Source organism: Lissotriton vulgaris, chromosome 6 (genome assembly GCF_964263255.1).
Source record: "Lissotriton vulgaris chromosome 6, aLisVul1.2, whole genome shotgun sequence".
Taxonomy (NCBI): domain Eukaryota; kingdom Metazoa; phylum Chordata; class Amphibia; order Caudata; family Salamandridae; genus Lissotriton; species Lissotriton vulgaris.
The window spans coordinates 1,660,739,316-1,660,765,622 of NC_141694.1; the positions used below are offsets into that span (position 1 = coordinate 1,660,739,316).

Consider the following 26,307-nt stretch of genomic DNA (forward strand, 5'->3'; position numbering starts at 1 on the left):
AACGTGGCCCGTCTCTGGAACTCCCTACCTCCTGAGCTGCGAAAGGCCCAATCAGAAACAAGCTTTAGGAGACAGCTTAAGTCGTGGCTGTTCTCGGAGCCTCTCTAAGCCGCAGACTCCCAGCTAGCTTTCTTGCCATGCCCTCACAGCGCCGGGACGCCTCCTAGTTGAGGCAGCTGTTCATATTTTATAAATACCAGTATTATTATTATTATTACTTACCCATGTTGTAGAGGCAATTGAGTAAAACTGCGTTATTCCATGATTTAAATGGGGGCCTCAGTTTGCTACATTCTACTTCAGAAGATGCTTCACTGTCAGGCTCATCCAATGATTTGGGAAGACCTAAACCACTTAAATTGACAATTAACCGTTCTATATCTATACAGAATAAGTAATTTCCTCTATCTTTATCTTACTGGTTTGTCCACGCCATGAAGCACTATTTAGAATGCATACACTCCAATTACCTTACGCAGAATACATCCCTAACAATTGTATAAATCCACAGCTGAAGTGTACATAGAAATACAACTGAGGGCTATATGTATCAAGAAAAATTGCGACCGCAATTGCCGAAATTCACAGAATTTTGGCATTTGCAATCGCAATTTTGCTTTGTGGTATGTACGAGGCACATCTGCGTGCAAAATAAGAATTTGCAAAATTTGCGATTCCTTAAATGCAATGTAAGAAGCACCAAAAAAGTGCAATTTGGCCTTAAGAAATCGCAAATTACCACCAACTTCAAGTTGGTGGCAATTTGCGATTTCTGTGAAAAATGCACTTTTTTGCATTTCTCAAAGTGCAATGTGAAGCACATACATGCCCTTAGGGCATGTATGTGCGCCACATGTGCACCCATGCTTATTTCAGGGGTGCAACAGGGTGTCCTTTTGACACCCTTGAAATTGCATTCTCAATTTGCGATTCGCTAATTGCTAATCGCAAACTGATAATGTATTCCTATTCATTCCTATGTGCCTAGAGGCCCATAGGAATGAATGGGGTGGTATTCCTTAATTGCGAATCGCAATTTGAAATTCGCAATTAAGGAATATGTAGGATTCGCAAAATTTATTGCTAATCCTACATACATAGCATTTTGCGATTCTCAAATAGCGATTTTCAAAACATCGCTATTAGAGAATCGCAAAATGACTTTTTGATACATATGACCCTTACTTTTTAGAAAGATGGGGAGGACATCTTTGGCAAATTCATGTCCTAGTGGCATTTTATATCTTGAAATTGGTCAACAATTCTAGTTATTGTTCCATTCCCTCATAATGCACCCTCGCCACCCATTGGGCAAAAGAGTGTCAATTGCTAGTCACACTGGCATGTGGTGTAGCGATTTATACTACATATAAACATTAAAATGTTTAGAGTTTCATTGAAGTCGATGGAATGAACAATTGATTAGGATGGCTGGTGTTAACCCTGTGCCCACCATTAACAGTTGCACATCTTGGAGTGGTCATAGTGACAGATACATCCCTCAGCAATAACCTGTGGTCCTCTAGATCTTCCAAATTACATAGTCATTTTGATTTTGTTGATTGGAAATGTATGTCCAGTCTATCCCTGGATTCACTTTTAGGGGTAGAATATGCTGCTGTGAAACTGAATATGCTAATCTTCAACCACAGACAGAAATGGAAGCATGATCTTTAATTTCTGTGTTGTTGAATAACTTGGTAAAATCTCGCTTCTATTTCCAGGGTTGTGACTCCCAGATGAGCACGTCAGAAATGTCTTGCAGTGAAAGCACTTCTTCATGTCAATCCTTAGCACACGGCGCTGCTCCTGAAATCCTGATCGGCCTTCTGTACAACGCCACCACTGGAAGGCTGTCAGCAGAAGTGATAAAAGGAAGCCACTTCAAAAACCTGGCAGCAAACAGACCCCCAAGTGAGTGTAAACCCTCCTCCCCTTTTTCATACTGCAAAATTAGAATGAACCATGTGAATTATTCTAATAATAGCCATCAGGTAATCCGTTTTAGCAGGTCTATTTGTTGATTTGTAATGCAGTAACCATAGCATCTAAAATAGGTGTAGGTCAGTAATGATTTGGGACAATCAATGACTAGTGGCTAATGGTTAACATAGCAGCAGATTTAAACACGTAAGAGGCAATATAGACCGCATCCCCGTAAATGTGATAACCATGTTGCTTTTTTTGTTTTACAGTGAGTGTCACTAGTTCTGTCTGCACAGTTGTGTGTCGAGTTTGTTGAATGTAGCGCCCTTCTAAACTAAGTGGGGCCTAGCCTCATATTTGCACGTGGATGACATTCTGAGATTTTTGGCAGCTCATAACTGCTAAGGTTCAGCTCCCAATGCCACCTCGATGCATGCATCCAGTATTAGGGTAAACACATGAACAGAACTTGATTGAAATGATAAGTGAGCATATCATATCAATGGATGGGCCTTTCCCTTTGGCTTGAGTTCCAGGAAGAAAGACAAACCAACGTTCTGATTTTCAGCCCCTTTCATTTGAAACTACAACTTCGTTTTTGCTGGCGAGATGATTCTTAGAATGATTCTGTTTAAGTTATGCTGATTATGACTTATATGCCCATGACTAGAACAGAAAAAGGCTTTAAAACAATAGCTTATTAATATAAAAGGCGCAAAAGAAGGCCATGTAGGTTATGTGAGACCATTGTGTTATCAAAAAGCTACATTCCGGCTACTGCCCATACACAGTGCTTATTGTGTCAAACATTGAGTGTCCGAAGCTCTTCTCAGAAGGCTGAGGTCGGTGCAATTAAAAGTTGGCCCTTTCATACCAAGGGGGTTTAGTCTTAAAACGCGTGATGCCGCTTTATTCCAAAACCACACACCCCCTGCCCCATTTATGCACTCTTGCCGGACCCTGTTTTACTCCTTTGAGACAGTTTTTCAATCTGTCTCTTCCTCCCTTTGTGTTTTTTTCTCTCTCTTGCTCTTGGTTAATGTCTGATATGGGAAAATAAGAGCCAGTTCCCAAAAATGAGTGCCAGTGGCCCCCACCAGCAATCACCGACTCAAATTAAGCACTGCCCATATTACTGTGCTGTTTTGAGCCTTGCAGGACAACTTGCTTAGGAATGATAGATTTCAAGAATACACGTTGAAGTATTTTTTACTACTCATCCTGTTTTAAATAAGATGGCTTTCCTAGCTAACCTTGATGACACGAGTATGGTGGCTGACCATGTGTATTGCGACATAATATCAAAGGAAATAGACAGAAAAACAGTTACGCTATCAAAATAGAGAAGGATTCCATACTTCATCAAATGACTTCAAAGCAAGAGTAAAAGATGAACACGTTCCTTTTTGTTCTAAGCTCACTTTTGACAGGTATCTGACCAATGCTGATCATTCATCTTCTGGATGTTACACCCCTTGCTAACAATCCCCCTTTGATATCAAGCTTCACCCTCAATCAACACCCTTCTGGAATATAACCTGCATGCCACACCCTCAAAATGGCATAATTTTGGGGTGACCACATCACCATCCCACATGTTTCCTCAGCAGAAGATCTGAGGGATCATGATTTTTTCTTCTCCTCCAGTAATCTAAGCCACTTCTTAGTGAAACCAGATGGTAGGGATTAAATCAGAATACTGACTGCAGCGATTCCTCCGTATATTACATATTGGCTCTCCCATTAGGCAAGCCCTCAGCCACTCACCCATTTGGTGCTCGTATATACAAAAAGGGGCACTCACTCCAACAAATGGGGCGGTGATGTATGGAAAATATATTGACATTAATTGCAACATTGTATAATCAATTAATTACATGCATACATAACGTGAGGACAGCCCTTCATCTGCTCCAAATATATGAAAAAATTGAAGACACATCTCTTTTAAGGCCACTACATAATGATGCAGTAATACTCCAATAACCACTTCCCTTTCCTATCACTTGCTGACTGTTTGGGAACATTTGACCCTGTACAGCGCACAGCTGGCTTTTGGGCGAGTTTCATGCTATTAAAACTACCAAATACATGCATACGTAATTGTAGGATGATTAATTATGAGCCTATTTTGAATGCCTTTTGTTTGAGGATTCTCCTTGGGTCAGATTGTCTGTTCATACAATCCATAATTAATTAATTACATTATAGCGCACACCATGAGGTGCTTCCTGGGTCATTACCTTTTGGATAATCTTTGATTGCCACACTTTGCAAGCCCTTATCGTCACAAAGCGCATTCACAAACAGGGGTTGTGGACATTTTAGATAATTCTTCAACACCTTCTTTTCCGGCAGCAATGAGTTTTTAATGCTTGTAAAGAACTTTTAGGGCTCTTATATGCAAATTTTACAATAATCCTAAACATTTACTGTTTGCGTTTAGGCCTTGCTTAGAGCATGTGGTATAAGGCAATTGTTTTCCTGAAATACATGTTTGAAGACATGCTTAGCCAAGATACTTAAACATACAAATGCAGATCGATTTTACTCTCACATTTCACAAATATATTTTTGCTATAGTTGAATGTATTTGTCTGATCAAAAAGCATTATACACATTCTCAGCGAGCACTCCTCTTTAGGTAAAGCACCAGATTGACAGAACTATATGTTTTGTTAACTTGCACCAAGTTTTATAACGCTGAGATCATAAAGTTCCAATTTACATTAGGTGCTGTATAAGACCTACACTGTAGGCATGATTCACAAAGGTAAGCGTACCCTTTTGTGTAAGTTTACAATTTTTCGGTACTCACAAACGCATTTACAAGAAATATCTTGATGATAACGGAGTCCTCGCACTTGGGGAGGAGTCTCCGCACTCAGGGGAAAGACTCCGTACTCAAGGCAGAGAGTCCGCACTTGGGGTGGGGCACTCTGCACAGAAAAAGATAGGGCAGGTGGAGTTGTAGGATTTTGCACATACGCCCTGAATCAGACACTAAGGGGCAGATTTAGAATAGGGTCAGAAAGCCTCCGACCTTAGGTCGGAGGCCTTCCCATCGATATCCATGGTTTCAAATCCGACAGCCTTATTACAATGAAGCAACACCAAAGGGAATGATGGAAGGAGTGTTGAACATTGCAAGCGCTCACCCCCAGTCAACTGATCTGGGTTTAATCCATCATGATTCTTTAGCTCACTCCGCCACCCCAGTTCAGACATGGCCATATGCAAATCAGCCTGACCCTGTACCTCATGGAAAGCCCGAACTGCTGAGCCATGTCTTCCCTGGACCAGAAACAAGCATCCTGGGACCGGTATCTGGCTAATCAATGTACTGATTGAATACCTGCATAATACAACATGCCCACTAGGTACTTGAGGTACCTAAGCCACCCCAACATTGCTGTTAAATGTTATTAAAATAAGGAACAACAAGTGTATTAGTAGGGTAGGGAGGAGGGATGAAATCAGCTTCTGTGAGCAGACACCTCATCATGTGCAGTTGCAAAAGTATTCCAATATTGTTTCATGTATTGTACAAATGCTAATAAAAACATATACAAAACGAAAATGCCAGACACACATTTACTAGTAACTTTTATGTTGAAAACCAAGTAATGGACGTGACAGAACATTTGTAACGAATATAAAATATATTCGGGGCGACATAAAAAACACTTCTTGTTAGCATCTGTACCTACCAGTTTTTGCTGGTGGCTGTGGATGAACTTGCCCTTCACATCGACATTCTGCAGGTGCATGGACTTTAGCCCAAGTGGATGGTTTCACTCTGACTGAATGTGGAAGAATATAAAATGCCTTACACCAAAATATGTTTAATTTAGTAAATAAACATATCTATGTAGTACACTAAACAATGCTGATTTGGTGGAAAAACAAACCAGGGGCAATACATGAGGCAGTAATTCTTGATAAATCAAGTGACATATAGAACATTGACAAAATTCACACAAGATGAGCAAGGAACTTTATTTTTACTACTCGTAAATGCGTTGTGAATTTTAAAAAAATAGTAAACTTACACAAAAGTGTAAATTTACCTTTTTGAATTAGGCCCTCTATGTCATCATTTCTGATTTACTGGATTTAATTCCATGTTTACCTACCATGAAAAGCATATATATTGTCAAAGTGTCTAAGAGGAGTTAAATATAGTAGCCCTGCACTTAACAGCATCTAATTTCTTTTGCTATATTTTTGTATTCAATATTAGGATTAAAATACATGCCAAATAACGGATGGTGTGTTGAATTTTATAGAATGTCGTGCGTGTGGAGTTTGGGATTTGAAGGGCTTGCTAAATGGGAACATCAACATTCCAGCCTGAGGGCGGGATTCTGACCATATGTACTTTCTATTGGGCTATGTTGGGCTGTGTCTTGTGATTATTATTGATTGTGGATTGTTATACCAGTGGTTCAAATGTGCTGGAGGATGAGGGGTGGCATTTTTGTACCTTGCTTTTTAAAGAGGAACCATTCTAAGATTCATTTAATCAAATAATCATTCCAGGTGCGAGTGTATGAGCAGGAAAGCATTGGAAATCTGGAACTAGACTGAAAGCCGAGGAGCTTGGCCAATCCACGTATAGTTAATTGCAACTGAGCATTGCTCGTAATGTCTAGATGTATAGAAAAATCAGGGATTTCAAGGTGACAAAATGTGTGAAATCAGAACTAACCGAAGTCATAGTTCATATCACTGGCATGGCAGAGAACAGTAGTGTACTGATTACTAAAATAAGGGCACAGTGTTCTAGGTTCCTTGACAACGTAAGTAATTGAAACTTTATTTATCAAGCTATACAAAAATAGTAAAAAGAATTCTCAAGCAAAGGTAAAAAAAAAGGTAAGATATTACAGGAACATACATGTTAGTGGCGTGATCTATTGTATTTGTACTACTCCATGTCCCTTGAAAACCTAAAAAACAAAATGACATTAAAACTAAAGAATAAGAGCAAGACCTACAACAGCTTATCATTGAATGAAGTAAGGAGCCATGAGCCATGAAGCCTCCGGGCGTACGAGCGCTTAACAAATCCCAACTAACATTAACATTAACATCAAGGAGGTAATACCAATCAAAGTTTAAAGAAACTATAGAACGCTTATGAGATGTATGTGCATCCGTATAGATGCCTGTGCCTATAAAATAACTCTAGGTATTAACATTGCCTTTGTAGAGAGCTATGTATAACTTAATTCACTTTTTTGATACTCACCAAAACTTGTCACAGACTTCCATATTTAAGCAGTGGATAAATGGGTCGCCAGCATGACTAATTCCTATAGTATGCTCCTTCCTGTAGTGTCTTGCGCATTTTATGACTGAACCCTTCTGGCTCCTAATGGACTCCATAGAGCTGTGATGTAGGTGTCAGAGTGGAATGCAGTGAAAGCTTGTTTTAGAATGTTGAGTTCTCAGTTGCATGCAGATGAATAAAGACATGTAATATTTAGCTCTGTATGTGGCGTAGTCATTGGTGGGTACCAAGGCTGGAGGGGAAACGCTACAGCTGGTGATGAGACACAGGATAAGTAACCCAAAGAATGACGGGCTCTCCCAGAGAGTTTGCAGTGGACGAAGCAAACTGCTCGTGCATTCCACGTGTGTCGCTGTCAAAGTGCGGAATTGACACTTCATGCATGTGGAGTCAAGGCGCTACGCCAGCCGCTGTAAAGCAGGTGAAGACAATGGAAGCGTTGCCCAAAATCTACACGTCGATGGTCGAGAACCTGCTGGTCAGACCATACATAAAAGTCCTGCGCTGCTGCACAAGATAAAGTTGTTCATTATACAGAGTGCTAAAGAGGAAGCTGGATTAAACCAGGTTTACGAAGCACATTCTGGCAAAATAACGCTGTACACAGAATCCCTGCAAGGCAGAGATCAACCAGGTGTCAGAAAGTGCAACTTGACATTTAGAAAAGAAGAAATAACTAACTTACCGAAACAATTAAAGAGAGTCATTGTACCGCTGCACTGAAGTGACTCAAGGAGACGAAGACAAAATTGTGCTTACCGAGTTATCTGTACCTGAAGTGGCCAGACACCAAAACTCCTGAGTGGGGTTCAGAACAACTTCACAGGTCTTCCAAGAATAAAGAGCCAAGAGAGGTTCTTGGAATAGTGAAATGTATCAGATGGCAGCGAAGAAAGTAAAATATCCAGCAATCCTTAAAGATGATTCAGAGGCCAGCACATTGCAAGGTCTCATAGATGAGATGCCTAAATCAAGTCACAGTAATCCACCACAGGTGTCTGTAAGATCCACATTGGTCTACAATTCTGCTGCATTCCTGAAAACACCACCACCTCTCGATACAGCCAAAAAGCTATTTAGTGGTAATAGATAGACTGTTTGGATAGAGACATTTGATGATTTCATTGATGCACTCGAAGAGACTCATAACAAAATGATTATCAAGTATCTCTAAAATCTTGCTGGTGATGGTGTGAAAGTAGTCATAAAGAAAAGGCTGAGAATTGACGAAGAAATCACATACCATCCAATTAAAGAAAACTGAATCTCAAGTTCAATCCAATACCAAACCTTGATTACGAAAGATATATTTTCAGTCAAAGTGGTTGAAACCCTTAATGAATTTCCAGAGACTCGATACACTCATCAAACACTGCAAATTCAATGAATGTAATGATAAAGAAACTATACATCTCATAGTTATTGATGGATGCTTGTCAGATTTAGTCAGATGATGCATGCTGAGAGAAAATCTTAGTCTGCAGCGCAGGTTAATGGCTGCCAGACCTGAGGAGCGCGCTGAAAGGCAAGTTGCTGATATGTAGGCTGAAGGGGCCCAGAGTGAACCAGTCATGAGTATAAAAAATAAGCCAAAGCAAAAGACTGAAGGATACAAAGTGATGTCTACACGTAAAAAGAAGTTATGTTTTAGATGTGGATTTTATATTCCACACAAAGGTTAATGTCCCGCCATCGGACAAATATGTAAAGGCTGTGGGAGAGAGAACCATTTTGTGATGGCTTGTAGAGAGAAGGAAAAAGAAAGTGTGTAACGGCGCAAAGATAAAATGCTGCCAGAGCATTCCAGAAGCAAAGTTTGCGCACACCCACAAGGTCAAGTGGTGACATCAACAATTTGACACTGAACGAAGCCGATCGTCATCTAAATCGTCAAACAGTTTTTCCGTATCAATATCAAATGAAAGTGGGGAAGATGGTGGTTCCTTGTCGATGTTTACCTCAGAGAAACATGTGCTTGTCGGACTGGCTACATGTGAGGAAAAATGGCAGTTAAAGAAATAACTATAACATGAATGCTCATTAAGGAAAAGTAAGTCAATTTCCTTTGTTGTTTCATGGTTTAGAAAAACTTGAGTCTTTGAAAGTAAGGTTGCATATTAAACTTTCCCTACTGTTGCACTCACTGGAGTGGGAATAGTAATGTTTACCTCTCGCTATCCAAAACTTTCCATAATGTTACACTCACTGGAGTGGCAATAGTAATTTTTACCCCTCAGCTATCCAACACTTTCCCTACTGTTGCAGTAATTGGAGTGGGAATAGTAATTTCTACCCCACTGCTATCCAACACTTTCCCTACTGTTGCTCTCACAGGAGTGGGAATAGTAATTCTTACCCCCCGCTATCCAACACTTTCCCTACTTTTGCACTCACTGGAGTGGGAATAGTAATTTTTACCTCCCCGCTATCCAACACTTTCCCTAATGTTTCACTCACTGGAGTGGGAATAGTATTTTTTACCTCTCCGTTATCCCACACTTTCCCTACTGTTGCACTCACTGGAGAGGGAATAATATTTTTTACCCCTCCGCTATCCAACACTTTTTCTACTGCTGCAGTAATTGGAGTGGGGATAGTCATGTTTACCCTTTTGCTATCCAACACTTTCCTTACTGTTGAACTCATTGGAGTGGAAATAGTAATGTTTACCCCTCCGCTTTCCAACACTTTCTCTACTGCTGCAGTAATTGGTGTGGGAATAGTCATTTTTACCCCTTTGCTATCCAACACTTTCTCTACTGCTGCAGTAATTGCCGTGGGAATAGTAATTTTTTCCCCTCCACTATCCAACACTTTCTCTACTGCTGCAGTAATTGGAGTGGGAATATTAATTTTTACCCCTTTGCTGTCCAACACTTTCCCTACTGTTGCACTCATTGGAGTGGGAATAGTATTTTTTACCCCTCTGCTATCCAACACTTTCTCTACTGTTGCACTCAATGGAGTGCAAAATGTAAGTTTAAAAATTAATAAATATCTTAATGTTTTAATTTATAATATAATTGTTTTATTAGATTTTATGTTATAGGTGTATGTATATATAAACAAACGTCTCCTCGGTTTTGAGCAGAAACAAAGGACGTGTATGTACATTTACAAATATATATATTATATATATGTGTATATATATATATATATATATATATATATATATATATATATATATATATATATATATATATATATATATATATATATATATATATTAATCCTGGCTTGGCTTCGAAAAGAACAGGCCCGACTCCGTGGATGAAAATCAAAGGTTTTTATTCACCAATATAGACGATCAGACGCGTTTCGGCGGACAAGTCCGCCTTGTTCACTACATCTGCTTGCACCATGGTAGTGAGTCTCATTTATACTAGTGCATATTTGACATGTGGTAGAACAACCATGTGACATAGGTAACCATGTGACTGTAAACATAGAAAAGTTGGTTGCGCTCAAAACATGCAAGTCATTGTAACATAATCAGCAAAGAAATTATTTCAAAACAATGTAAATGCATCTTTACAATTGATAAATAATAATTGTGTATACAGGTTACTTGTATTTGCGTTTTGTAGCTGCTTGATTTCTGAAATGTAACCTTGTGTAATACTAATGGCTGCTGCCTGTTACGTGCTGGTTTAGACATGGAAGAGTTCCTTAACAATGGGTATAAGCTCTCAGCTGCTCTGCAGTCTGTAACCTCGTGGAACCCGATCAGGACAAGTCGTGTGTACATCGCATCCCTGTCTGAGTGTGTTTTACAAGTGAGTGCAGGGCGGGTTAATCTAGAGGCAAGCATGTCATGATGAAGTCAGTAACAGCACGATATGAAAGGAAAGTCGGACAGGCAAGACTTTCTCCGGGACAAAAAGCGCAATGTTAACGCACATCATTATCTCGTAGAAATGTGCTGGGCCCGCTGTATCTGGTTGTTGCGCGTTCGATGGGCAGACGTTTACTCAAGTGAGTTCGAAGCTAAGATAGGTGTCAAGGTTGATCGAGTGAGACCTAATGGCTGGGATAGAACGCAAATGCGTGAGAGTGAACGGGGGTAGCCAGCAGGGGGCATATATATTTATTTGTAAATGTTTATATATTTATAACATTTTGAAATAAATTACAATCATAGGTTTATTAATTTGTTTTAAAGTAAATATACATATATATATATATTACATTTTATATATGTATGTTTAATTTTTTTAATTACATTTATTATATTTGTTAATTTACATTACATCTAAATAATGTATTTAAAGTTAATTTTACAATTTCATTTATTTAACATTATTTTTTATATATTAAAAAAACAATATTTTGTACATCGATATTTTTTACATCAATATTATTTTCCTTTGTTTCGTGGTTTAGAAAAACTATGAAAGTGAAGTTGCATATTAATTTTTCCCTACTGTTGAACTCGCTGGAGTGGGAATAGTAATTTTTACCTCTCGCTATCCAAAACTTTCCACACTGTTGTACTCACTGGAGTGGGAATAGTAAACACTACCCCTCCGCTGTCCAACACTTTCCCTACTGTTGCAGTAATTGGAGTGGGAATAGTAATTATTAACTCTGCACTATCCAACACTTTCCCTACTGTTGCACTCCCTGGAGTGGGAAAAGTAATTCTTACCCCTCCGCTATCCAACACTTTCTCTACTGTTGCACTCACTGGAGTGGGAATAGTAATTTTTAGCTCTCGGCTATCTAACTCTTTCCCTATTGTTGAACTCACTGGAGTAGGAATAGTAATTTTTACCCCTCTGCTATTTAACACTGTCTCTACTGTTGCACTCACTGGAGTGGGAATAGTAATTTTTACCTCTTCGCTATCCAATACTTTCACTACTGGGGAAGGGCGTCGGGGCTCTGCCACCTTTGAGTTCATCCCCCAGGAAAGGTGTTTCCCAAAGTTAAAACAAACTTTTTAAATCTGTTTTTTTGTATTTTATTGTACCCACATATCTTTGTTGGGCGGTAGCTCCTTTGTTGTGACTAGTCTCATGATGATGACAGCCACTGAGTCGCAGATGCATTCCCTAAATCGGGTGCCTGTGTGCAGGCCCAAATCTAATGTATTTGCCGGGCTGACGAGCTCTCAGCCCTGAGGCCTGTGAGGTCATCAGGTCGGCAGAGACATAGCCTCGAGGACCAGTCTCCACCCCCTGGAGGTAAAGTGGAGGTAAAGTTTGCCCCAGGCGCTTCAGGCTAGAGCCCTGTAGCACCAGGGCTTCACGTCAGTCAAGGAGTGGAGAGGAGGTCATCCCCGCCCTTTCCCATCTCGTCACAGGAGGTGGGTCCCGCTGTCTGACAAGTAGGGAAAGGGTGGGGTAAAGGCTGCAGGCAGGAAGCAGAGAAAACAAGTCTGCGCAGTGTGTCATCATCACCTTTGAAGACACACAGCTCAGTCTCGAGGTGTCTTCTTTCTGCGCTGCTGTAAACTCCAGGAACGTGTTTGCGCCATCATTTTGGTGTCATTTAGAAGGTATCACGACTAGTGACAGTCCCGACCATTCCAAGGCAACAACCGAGGAAAAGCATGAAATGGCACGCTGAATTCACTGTAATAATTCATTAAAGTAATACAAAAAAAAAATAACGGTAGCAAATCATGCAACTCTGACTGTTAAACAAGAGTCTACACTGAGCAAATGAAGTGCACATGCTTCTAGAGCAGGAGAGGTGGGGGTCCAGGGGGAAGAGGGGAAACCCACATTGAGATAGCAGTGGCCTAATTCAGCTCAAAGAGCACCTGCAGGCGATGGACAGGCTCACAGACAACTCACTACTTACGAAGTCTGTCAAGCCCAGCAGTGATAGAGTGAGCCAGTCTACAGCCCCCACGACCGAGTTACAGATAAAAGTTGCCTCACACTCGCACCCTTCTAGACAGGTACAGCGTATACTGCCTCAAACGGAGTATGTTTACGTCGTAACACTTAGCCTGCAACATGAGCAGATACCCTCGATCTAACAGCCATGGGTCGTTCATGGGCCTCACACTGACAATGGCCAGTCGCAGTCCATAATTGTACAGTCGATCCTCGCGTAAAAAAGGTGCACAAGAAGCATTCTCTGCTGTCCACTACATGGCAAAGATTACAGCGGAGCTACCGCTTTCACTACTCTTTGGAACCAGGAGGGAAGGTAAACAGGCTTAGGGAACTGGAGGTCATGGTTAGGCTCTAGACCCTCTGCTCATTCACATTTGAAAAACTGAGAGGGTTCTAAGACCCTAAGACCACCCATCAGTAGGAGTATTCCTCAGTTGGTGCTGTCTGAGCATGCCTCATTAATATCTCGAATTTTGGCAGTTCAGTAACTTTGTACGGACTTCATGTGTGTCCTGGTGATAGAGACCGGAACATCTTTGAAAAAAGACCTCTAGCCCTCTTTTGCTGCTGGGTTACCCCTTATACCATGATTTTACACCTGTAAAACATAAAAACAAGAAGAAGAGACCTGAACTGCATGAAGAGAGCTGTGCCCTATGGGGGAGGGTAACAGTAATGGACATTCTATAAAGAAATATGAGACATGTTTCATAGAAAGTGTAATGCACCTCTAATAAATAAGCGTACATGTATTGTGAAGAGGGGTGGAATGTTCCGCAGGCCACTGCTTGCACTGTCTTGCATATATTTAGCAAAGTTTCATCCAGATGTGGTGATTGGCCTGGTATTCATTGAGGGAACAGATTTGTTCATTTTCATTGTTGGATTGCCCTTTGAGGTAGGCTGGCAGTGCCCGATGGGCCAGCTTGATAGGGCCAATGGGTGAGCTATGTTTGTAGTACCATAGACTGTGACAGGACCAGAAAAACAGCCTGTACACTCGCCCTTTCAAGCTGGCCCACCTGGCAGTGGCAAAATGCCTAAATGGCCGGTCCAGGACTGGGCTTTTTAAGGCAAATGTTAGAAAAACAACATTAGTAGAGACTACATTTTTGCGAAGCTGTGTAGGTCATCTTTTGGCAATAGTCAATGTATATTTAAGTATTAGTCTGCCTTGTTGGGAGACAGTCTGAGCACTTGGGGTACAGCCTCATACACATTTTCAAGGGAAGTTTGATGCATATTTGTGGCATTTTTAGGATGTCCACAGAAAATCTGGGGACATTCTGATGTATATATTGGATTCATCTGATGCATATGTGAGGAGCTATCCAAAGGGGTGCAACCTCAAGCATATTTGAGGGGCATTGTTATATATTTTGTATGCTTTTGAGGAAGACATTTTTACCCTTCCGCTATCCATCACTTTCCCTACAGTTGCACTCACTGGAGTGGGAATAGTCATTTTTACCTCTGCGCTATCCAACAATTTCCCTACTGTTGCACTCAATGGAGTGCCAAACGTAAGTTTAAAAATTATTAAATATTTTAAAGTTTTCATTTATAATATAATGTTTTTTGAATTAGATTTCATGTTATAGGTGTATGTACATTTGTAAATGTTTATATATTTATAACATTTTAAAATAAATTAAAATTATAGGTTTATTAATTTGTTTTAAAGTAAATATACATATATATTACATTTTATATATGTATGTTTACATTTTTTAAATTAAATGTATTTATTATATTTGTGAAAATGTACATTACATCTAAATAATTTTTTTAAAGTTAATTTTACCATTTCATTTATCTAACATTATTTTTTATATATTAAACGATATTATGTAGATCGATATTTTTACATCAATATTTTTGCACGTTACATTATAAAGATAGGATGTCGATATTTTTACATCGATATTTATGTGTCGATATTTGTGTATAAGGATATTTTTTTAATCAATATTATGTCAGTGATCCAGTTTTCAGAGCTACATAGAAGGAGCATGATAAAGCTCTCACCCTAGAACGTTGTTTACTTACTGATGGAGGTTTGACTTTGAATGCAGACAAGTGTGAGTTCCTCAAGACAAAGTTAAAGTTCTTTGCCCATATCTTTTCAGGCAGGGTTATGACACCTGATTCTGCAAAAGTGCAAGCACTGTCAAATGCTGCTCCACCACAGGATGTCTCTTTGAGACGCTCGTTTCTAGGCAGGGCCAGTTACTGTTCAAGATGCATACAAGACTTTGTTACTATAAGTTCTCCATTATGAGGGTTAACAAAGAAAAAAGTTTCATTGAAGTGGTCACAAGAATTTGAGAGAAGTTTCACGAAAATCAAACAAGTAATTGAAACTTCTGCTGAAACGGCCTACTTCAAACCAAAGCTTCATACAGAGGTTGTTGTAGCTCAGTAGGGTTAGACACTAACCTTGCACAGCATAGCTCGAAGGCATATTGTGGCATATGCCAGTAAAAGTTTGTCCCAGACAGAACCGGCATACTCAGAACCTGAGAAAGAAAGTTAGCTGTGGTATGGGCTTGTAAACATTTCCATGTATTCCTGTACAGAAAGCTTTTTATGCTGGTAACTGATCTTCAAGCTTTACTGACTATCTTTGGCAATCTAAAAGTCAAAATACCCACCTTGCACTGAACCGTGGGGACTACAACTACAAGAGTACAATTATACCATTGTGCATTGTCCAGGGAAGGACCAAAACCCTGCTGACTACTTTTCCACAGTGCTTATACAAGGTCAGGGTACTCCATTCAAGACGACTGAAGCCTACATTAATTTCATTGTAAAACGAAACACGTCAGCTTTTATATGTTATTTCAGATCATCACTGCCACAAATCATTGTGAATATCAAAAAAACAACAATGTTAAAAATTGAACTGTCCATAACTCAGGAAGGAGTTATACTGTGAGGGTCGAAAATCCTGATCCCAGAGAGTCTGCGACAGAAAATATTTGAAATAGCTCACATAGGACATTATGGTAATACTGCCACTAATTGAGCTCTCTGAGACCGAGTTTGGTTTTCATATTTAGATGAGGGGGCTGAAAAGGTACTGAAGGCTTGTCGTCTATGCCACTACCTTTCTACAAATATTACTGAACACACTCGCTTAACTTGTCAGGACTCCCTAAGCATACATTGGAGAGAATAGCCATGGACTTCTTTGGTCCACTCGATAATGGACATCATCAGATGGTAATTGTGGACAAGTACTCATATTTTCCACTAATAGAAAATCTCTTATCCACAATCACGAGCATTAGTCTCATTGAGAGACTAGATGGCATTTTTGCGACATGGGGCTTTCCAGCCATTTTGAAGTCTGATAATGGCCCGCCTTTTATCAGCAAAGCAAACAAGGATTTCCTAGAGCATCTAAACATAAAGCATCAGAAGATTACACCATTCTGGCTGCTGGCCAACTGACTCAGTGAGCATTTTATGAGTACGCTGGAAGTACAGCATGTAACTCTTGAGAGGCTCAGTTTAAAAACTCTATTGAATTATACCCTACGAGCCTACCGTTCATCACTGGACCAAAGGCAAAAGTCCTGCAACTTTGATGTTCAGGAAAGCAATGACAGCCAAATTACCACAATGGACCAACAAAAGAGAAAGGAATGAGAACATAACTTGTACAAAGAACTTAGTTTACAAGCAGTAAATGAAAGCCTATTCAGACTAGAGGCGACATGCAAAGGCCGTCAATTTTAAGAGAGGAGATCTAGTGATCGCCCAACAAATGCGAAGAAGTAAATATGATGCTCCTTTTGATGCAGAACCTTTCCAAGTAGTGTCCACCAAGGGAGACATGGTGACTGCCCAGTGTCCGTGGGAAGTCTGTTACCAGAGACTCTTCTCACTTTCAGCATTTGATTAATCGGTTTTCTGATCGAGATGGCGAAGGAAAGAATGAACCTGAAAATTCAGTGACTACTGTTACCTCTTCACCTTCTTTGAAATTCTCTGACAGTGAATAGGACAGCTCCCAGTAACCAGATCAGATTGAATAATTAAAGCGCCAAGAAGGTTGATTGAAGAGACATATTTGTACAGACATATATAAAAATGTATACTGTTTTGTAAAACATTTAAAAAATGTATTTAACAACGTGGGAGATGTAGTGGCTTGTGAGTTTTATGACAACACCCTTTTGGCTCCTAACATACTCCGTAGAGCTGTGACATCGTTTTCAGAGCGGAGTGCAATGAAAGCTTGTTTTAGAATGTTGGGTTTGCAGTTACACGTAGTCAAATAAAGATGTGTAATACTAAGCTCTGAATGTGGCGTAGTCATTGGTGGGTACCAAGGCTGAAAAGGACACTACACTTCTAATAGATTCCTTCTTGAGCTATTTACAGCTGCCAGACTGGGTTTTTAAAAACGTTTTGTAGGAATATTATTCCCTAGTCTCAGATGTCACTGCTGAGCTCCAGGTGCTGGTCCATGGTTGATTTTTTTTTCTTTATCAACTTTTTGAATAACATTGTAAATATACCCTCGGTCATAGTCTCCATTTCCCTATTTAACATAAGGATCAATCAGTTACAAGACAGTGATAAGTATACGGTCAACATTAAAGTCCTCCAGGCCAGACAGTCAAGTATGGTTACATGGTTACATTGCTAAACGGACAATAAAAGCCAAGATTACACTATACAGGATACTGACCATAGCTTTGCACGTGAGGGAGGTAATGGTTCATGGTTCATGATGCAATGGATTTGTTGTAAGGCATCTTGAGTGCTGTAAAGATGCTGAATATGGAGTTGCTGAGTTTTCTTAGTTACTTTCGAGTTTTTTGGCATACAATTCTGTTTTAATTATCTCAATATCTTTATGGTTGGGTTAAAACGTAAGACAAAAATTGCAGACAAATGTTGGAGGCAGGCTTTCCTTCTGAATTTCTTTGCGGTTTAGAAAAATGTCTTATGACGTGGCTGCAAGCCAGTTATAATCACTGAGTCTCCCTAAGGCCACCAGAGAGAAATATTTTAAGGGCTTTATGTCTGCTGCGAAATCCAGATCGTGGACTCTATCAAATAGAAGGTCGCTAGAGAGGAAACACAAGAAATGCTAGAGGAACAGATAAGGATTTCAGGAATTTTTTAACTCTTCTTCAGCTGAGCCCATTTGATCCTAGGAAAGCTTTCACTTAAGCCAGAGTTTAGTTGCCCTCCAGTGAGTGCAATCACCGTGCAAATTCAAGTCTTTCAACATTCTATCTCAGCTAGCTCTGCTAGGCTGTAGCCTTAGGTATTCTATTTTGGGCAGCCATGGTTCACCCATGTGGTAGTAGGAAAAATGGTGCACCACGGACTTTACACGTGGTTAGCTAAATGGTAGGCTTTTACATAAGGTTGTTGTCACTGCTCTAATTAAAACAATTGAGAGGATCCAGACATAGGATCAGGACTGTCTGAGCTTTCAGAAGACTAAGTCCAATGCCAATTAATGAAACCTCCACAAACTAAAGGTAATTACAGAAGGCAAAAGCTGTTAAAAAGTTAAATTATTGGAGATCAGCAATCATAATAAGTCAAAATCAAATAATGTAATGCTTGTATTTCACCAATGTTCTTTCTCCAACTCATGCACTAACTAACTCTTAACTTTGAGCATGAGTTGAAGGGAGGGTACTTTAAAATAAATGCTCACAGGTTCCATTGAGAGTGCCTGCTAGATCAAAGCGCACCAGCCTCAAAGCAGGAATAAGCAAAAAATGGTTGTATGTCCGAATATCGACTATAAAAATATCTTGCTACAAGAATATTGTAGCAAACATATTAGAGGTAAGTATAGATTTACTATTTTTAACTCCATATATACTTGCCTTTTAGATATAAACTTCCAAAGCGGGCATTTATTTCCCATTCTTGATTGGTGACCTGGGGTGACAAAAGTTTACATTTCCAGTGGCTTGCATGGTTGGACTCTGACAGAGCGGTACCATAACCTCTGATTGGTCCCAAAAGGCAAGTGTGGCAATCTACAGAAGAGTTCCAAGAACTCTCTTAAGATTCAGCTTGTCCCCTTAACTAGGAATTAGTTTAAAGCAGTGTTAAATTCAACCCGAATTATGGACCAATTAGAAGGTGACTGGAAATAAAGGTGGGAAGAATATCAATCGCAACAACTGGATAGCTCTCTGATATTTTGTTTGTGAAAATTGAGTATATTTATATGCTTAATTCTATTTTGAAACAAAATGACACATTGATTTCCAGCCACTGCTGCGTAGCATGTTACATTAATGCATGTTTTTGTCCAGTGTTTACGTCATTAACTATGTGGATAAATCAGCGAGATACTCTAGCATCAGTATAGTTTTATTTTTGAGTAATTATTGCACAATGGTGTTGAAGAATTATCATTCCATTCCAATTTACCCAGTTACCCTCTTGTTCTGCCCTCTATGAACTGATCTGCTTTGTTGCCTTGTTTTTTCACTCCAGTGAAGTGTTTCCTCTTAAACTTTAACCTTTAACCCTGTCTCCCCCACTTATTGACATCTGATCATTATTTCTTTTACTGCTTTCCACCCCCTGTTGTCAGACGGACTGTTCTGTTGTCTTAAGCACTTGATAGGTGGACAGGTTTATATAATTCGAGGTGAGTTCCCCTACAGGCTAACTTGGATGTTGTCTTTTTCATACACAGGAAAATATGCCAGCAGCAAAGCTGTCCACAAAGTTGGTTGCCGGAAATGTACATGTTATCTGCCATATTCAAATGCAAATGTGTGATAATCTCTGAATTGGACGGTGGTTTTCAAAATCCCAACACACAATTGAACACATACCACTCTGAGCTGATTAGATTTTCTAGAAAAATAGGTGCAGTAGCACAGATAGACATTAAATATAGGTTTCCCTGAAAAATGTGTCGATGGTAAAGTCATCCACTTACCCCATTATGGCCCCCATTTTCCTGCTGCACGAATTCCGTGATCGGCAGAGATTCTGGACTTCTGAGTTGAGCAGTAAATTCGCCCACCTGTAATTTTACCCTTGCAATGCTACCAGGCAGTAACTGCTGAAATGTGGACAGAAAATACAGGCATGCTCAGAGTGGGGGACTTGGTGTGCATGGGTTTAGTCGAACAGTTTAGTTCTCAAGTTACAATTGAAATACCATGAGACTTTCGTTTTTCTGTAATAAAAGCAGTGGGTGCCAATTGCATTTGCCTACTATGTATTTATAAAGACTTCGAAATCTAAACAGTTATTGATTTTCAAGTCAAACCACTGACATAATTATTGTTATAATAATGACCTAGAAAATGCATATAAAATCAGCCAATTATGTGTATTAATTCATAGAATTATCACTAATATCTGCTACCTAAATAGAAAAGACCTCTAACATGTAACATACCTACAACCTTTAAATTACCAAAATGTTGGTTTTCCTCAGTGCCATAGACATAAACGTAGTACAAATTTGTAAAGGCAAAAGACGAATCTATACTCATATTTTCTCCAAGGCCATTTGTTTCCTTCACCTTTACTTTTCTCTTTTCAGAGTTTAATTGCTGTCGTTTTATATTTTCGTACTTATCTTAGACAGATGCCAATTTAGTGAGACTTCAACTGATCCTCATTTCAAAAGGGAAGTGGTAAAACTCTTTCCTTAAGTGGAAGACTAAATACATACGTACTTAATGTATTAAGTTTGTTATTAGAACAAAACTGAGGTCAGAGCAGTAAATTGTGTTTTTAAGTGCCCGATCTCGTCATTAAGAGTCGGGAGAGGGAGTTGAGGGGCCTTTGTTTGGTCGAATTGTTTATCAGCAAGTTTTAGAAGACTCCTTTGGCCCGAAAGCTATAAGTTACATTTTACACATACTGAAGCTGGGCAGAGAATACTAACATGAAACAGGTTAGATATATGGTGTCGTATTGGGACGCTTCAGGTATGACAGGAGACTGATAAAGTATTCAAATGATCTTTATTCTTTGTGCACTGCGCCAGCCATGCGTCCAGCCTCTTGCTCTATTCCTGGATTCTGCCCGTCCCCCACCCCTTGACCGTAAGTGGTGTCCGGTTCCTTGCCCCCTCCCCACCAGTTGGGGAGAGGGTCCTAGTGCCCTTGTACCCAGGTCACGACATCTCCCCCTTTGTTGCAGAAATGACAGAGAGATGGTGATTACCAAATAGTTGTAGAGAGAGGAGTGAGAGATATGAGAGAGAGAGAGATGAAAGACAGATAGAGAGAGATGTGTCTGATGACATGTCCTTGTGTCCTCATCACATTTCTTCAATCAGTCTCTTTGGTCTTTTGCACTCTCTTCTTTGATGTGTCTCTCCTTTGTCCATCTGCTCATCCTCATCCTGTCGCATGCCTGAGTCTCCTGTTGCGACATCTCTTCCGTCTTCGTCCATGATCTTTAGTTCCTTGAAGTGTGAGCTGTTTCGTGTGATACAGTAACGACCTGCTGCTGCTGTTATCATGGGCCCTTTTACCTCGGTCACCGTTAACGGCTCCTTTGAGAATGGCTGTCCGTTTTTCTCAGCTGCCGCTGCCACACCCCCACAATATCCCCTTGCATGAGGTGCGCAGGAGTGGCATGTCTCCGATGCTGTTCTGGCGTTGTTGTTGCTTCCAGCTGCGATAGCCTTGTCCTGCATGATCTGCCCAGCACTAGCTCGGCGGGACACCATCCTGTGGAGCTGTGAAGGGTGTTCCGATAGTCCCTTAGTACTTGACACAGAACCTGTCTATTGATACCTGCGCCAGCTTTATTCTTTGGACAGCCTTCTTTATGTTTCCCATGAATCTTTCTACCATGCCATTTGCTTGTGGCCACAGAGCCGATAGCTTCCTGTGATGTATCCCTAGATAGTCCATACATTTTCGAAATTCTTCCCCTGAGAATGGCGGGCCATTGTCTGTCTTTAGCATTTGTGGGGAACTGTCTTGAAAAATACAACTAGGGGCCCCCTGAAATCAGGATAATACCCTGACAGGGCAATAACTTGCTGGGAAAAATTGCACACTGGGCATAGTGTTAAATATACATCTTGTAGTGCTCACACCATAGCTCTGATTTGTGAATACATAACACAAAACTAATTAATTTGAAAAAAAATACATTTTATTTAATAAATTATTGTCTTTTTTGTATTATTTTATATGATAATTCTTTTCACATTTTTCTCTAATTTATTTTATATTGTTAAACACAGACAAACATGTATGCAACGATATCATCATTACTGTTTTGATGCTTAATAAATTTCCCTATCTAGTTTTTGAAAGACCCCAATTTTTTGATGTTATATAGCAGTCTGAAAAATTGGCAAAATATTTCATTTGCAGTTGGATATAGTCAAAAGGTTGCTATTGTCATAGATGAACAAAACTTTACAAGTTATTCATATACATATCTTTTGACATTTCAATTATTAGACATAAGGCTATGATGCAGTTAAGCCAAAAGAGACCGGTTACAGAGTGTTGAATTGCACTAACGCGTTTCGGCGACAGCCTTCATCAGGGTATTCACACCAAATTTTGCTTCGCTAATTTATAGGTTTACGAAGATATGAAATCATTTTTTTGAGATGGTGATGTATCATTCGCATATATTTTTGAAGTTTAAAGGAAGCATGATTCTATTATATATATAATAGTAGTAGATCTTCAATCAAAGTGAAATTTTCAAGCAATGTCCTAAGGATATCTCCAGGTGGAGTTAATCTTTTGTATCAAAAATTTGTTTTATTTACTTGTCCTCCGCGTATAATTATTGATATTCAAAAAGGAAAAAGAGAGGGTCTTGTGTATCTTCTGTGAATTCTGATACTGGTATTTATACCTCTTAGGATATTTTGGTGATGTCTGCACATCTACATAGGACTCCTCTTTCTGTACGTTTAATTGTGTCTTTGTTGAGAACAGATGGACTGGTAAATGAAACTCCAGGCTACCGGCATGTTTGGAACCCGATACATTTAACAGTCCATCTGTTCTCAACAAAGACCCAATTAAACGTACAGAAAGAGGAGTCCTATGTAGATGTGCAGACATCACCAAAATATCCTAAGAGGTATAAATACCAGTATCAGAATTCAAAGAAGATAAACAAGACCCTCTCTTTTTTCTTTTTGAATATCAATAATTATACGCGGAGGACAGACAAATAAATAAAACAAATTTGTGATACAAAAGATTAACTCCAGGAGATATCCTTAGGACATCGCCTGAAAATTTCACTTTGATTGAAGATCTACTACTATTATATATATAATATAATCATGCTTCCTTTAAACTTCAAACATATATGCGAATGATACATCGCCATCTCAAAAAAAAGATTTCATATGTTCGTAAACCTATAAATTAGCGAAGCAAAATTTGATGTGAATACCCTGATGAAGGCTGTCGCCAAAACGCGTTGGTGCAATTCAACACTCTGTAACCGGTCTCTTTTGGCTTAACTGCATCATAGCCTTATGTCTAATAATTGAAATGTCAAAAGATATGTATATGAATAACTTGTAAAGTTTTGTTCATCTATGACAATAGCAACGTTTTGACTCTATATCCAACTGCAAATGAAACAGTTTGCCAATTTTTCAGACTGCTATATAACATCAAAAAATTGGGGTCTTTCAAAAACTAGATAGGAAAAGTTAGTAAGCATCAAAACAGTAATGATTATATCGTTGCATACATGTTTGTCTGTGTTTTTTAACAGTATAAAATAAATTAGAGAAAAATGTGAAAAGAATTATCATATAAAATAATATAAAAAAGACAATAATTTATTAAATAATTTTTTTTTTCTTCAAATTAATTAGTTTTGTGTTATGTATTCACAAATCAGAGCTATGGTGTGAGCACTACAAGATGTATATTTAACACTATGCCCGGTGTGCAATTTTTCCCAGCAAGCATTTGTGGGGAGCCCCAGGCTGCAAATATGTCGTCCAGAGTTGGCAGTGTTGCACTTGCTGATGTTGACGATACTTGTTGCACGATGGGAAACCTGGAGAATTCATCAATTATCATGAGCAGGAAGTTTCCTGTTTCCAGAGGCTCGTAGAAGTCTGCTGCCAGTTCGGTCCACACTGCCCGCGGGAGCTCTGACATTTGTAGCGGTTCTGGTTTTGCTGGCTGCCCCGTCGTTTGGCAGATGTGGCAGTTTGTGACAGTGGCCTCCACCATGTTGTCCAGCCCCGGGAACCACACTTTCTCCCGTAGCAGTTTCTTTGTTGCCACCATGCCTCTGTGTGATTTGTGCCCCAAATTTATAGTCTGTCTCCACAGAGCTCTTGGCATCACTATTCTTGTCCCGCTCATTATTATTCAATTTTTGGTCTCTGATAGCTCTTCATGAATCTTTTTGAACGCCAGCATTTCCTTTCAGATCACTCAATTTTCCATGATGTTGTTGTTGTTGACATGTCTCCATCTTTGTTGTCTTGTTACCATTTTTATCGCCGGCATTGTGGCATCCCTCTCTGTTTCTAGCTCCAGCTCTGCTATTGTTATCAATGCCGGAGTGTTTTGTTTCAGTACAAAGTTTAGGTATTCCTCCGATATTGATGTGGCCTCAGGTGTCTGTGGCAAAGGGTGCCGCGACATGTAGTCCGGCGGGTTGTGTTCTTTCCCTGGTTTGTGCACGATCTTGAAGTTGTAGTCCATCAGCCTTATGCCCCATCTCTCGATTCTAGGTGGTATTTTCGCATTTGGATTTCCATAGATCTTTACTAAGGCCTGTTGATCCGTTACGATAGTGAATGGTTCCCCTTATATGAATACGTGATAGTGCTCACATGCCCATACTACTGCGCGGTTTTCTTTTTCCGGTTGTGAATATTCCCTCTCAATGTCGGACAGGCCTTTGCTTGCGTATGCCATGATATTTCTTGGAGACTCTTTGCCTAGCATATGTTGTGCCAGGATCGCTCCTAGTCCCACCGGGCTAGCGTCCACCGTCAGTTCTGTGCACAGCAGTGTATCAAAGTATGCAAGATGGTCCACGCTATCACTGCATGTCTGATGGCCTCAGACACCTTGTTGCATTCTTATGTCCACATGAAGGTCTGGCCTTGCTTCGTCAGTTCTCTCAGTGGTGTGGTTATTGTGGCAATGTCTTTTATGTATCTCCTACAGTAGCTGGCAAGCCCAAGGAATGACCTCACTCCTGCAACGTCGCCCGGAGGCTTCGCTTTTTCCAGCGTCTCCACTTTGCTGCGATCGGGTCGCATCCCTTTTTTACAGAAGATGTGTCTGAAAAATACCAGTTTGTTTCTCCCTATTTCGTACTTGTTTTCATTTAGCGTTAGATCTGCTTGATGCAGCTGGGAACATACGTCCCGCAATGCTTTGTCATGCTCATCATCTGTTCGACCAAATACCAGAATGTCATCACTGTAGTTGAGGCTGTCTTTCACCGGCCTTATGACTTGCCGTATAGTTTCTTGAAATATTTCTTCCGTCGATGAGATGCCAAAACTCAGTCGCTTGTAGCAAAATAGACCCATGTGCGTGGAGAATGTTGTAATGTACCTTGACTGTGGGTCAAGCTCTAGCTGATGATACCCTTTGCGCAGGTCCAGCTTTGAGAATCGGCATGTGCCAGTTAGGAAGCTGATCATGTCATTTAGTTGTGGTCCAGGGGGTCTTTCCCATTCGATTGCTGTGTTTGGTATCCTCATATCGACACAGATGCAAATCTTGGATATGTTCTTCTTTGGGACTGCCACTATTGGTGATACCCATGGTGTCGGCCCGTCTACCGGCTCTATAATGTCCTGACTTAGCAACGTTTGTATTTCCTCCTCTACTTGCGGTTGCAGGTGTATCGGCACTCGTCTGTGATGTTGAGCTACTGGTTTTACTGCTTCATTTATGTGCAGTGTTATTTGCCATTCTTTTAGTTTCCCTAGTTCATGTAGGATTTCTGGATAGTCTCGCAGGATGTTCTTCTTCGCTGACAATTGGTATGTCATTGCGAGGAGGCCCATCACCTCCTCTGTGACGTTACTCAGTAAACATGGTCTTGGAATGCCACCCTTCAGTACATGGATGTCTTCCTTGCTTGATAGGTCTTTGTATATCAGTGTCTCTGTAAATTTCCCCATATTGATCACTGTTTTTTTTTTATCCCCACGTGAATACGTCAACCGTGGATTTCACCAGTGCCGGCTTTGTTTTCATCTTTTCATATTCTGATACACAAGTACAAGTC

The 26,307-nt window shown here is 39.9% G+C and overlaps 1 protein-coding gene across 2 annotated transcripts in view; it reads left to right on the forward strand.

The window, feature by feature from the left end:
• Positions 1 to 26,307, forward strand: part of SYT14 (synaptotagmin 14) — a 535,709-nt gene that overhangs the window by 500,464 nt on the left and 8,938 nt on the right. The window contains exons 5-6 of one of the 2 annotated variants that reach the window (XM_086927826.1): positions 1,725 to 1,914; positions 19,661 to 19,717. In XM_086927826.1, coding sequence (XP_086783952.1) covers positions 1,725 to 1,914; positions 19,661 to 19,717 — 247 coding nt within the window. The remainder of the gene's footprint in view (positions 1 to 1,724; positions 1,915 to 19,660; positions 19,718 to 26,307) is intronic. The other variant, XM_086927827.1, reaches the window with a different exon arrangement.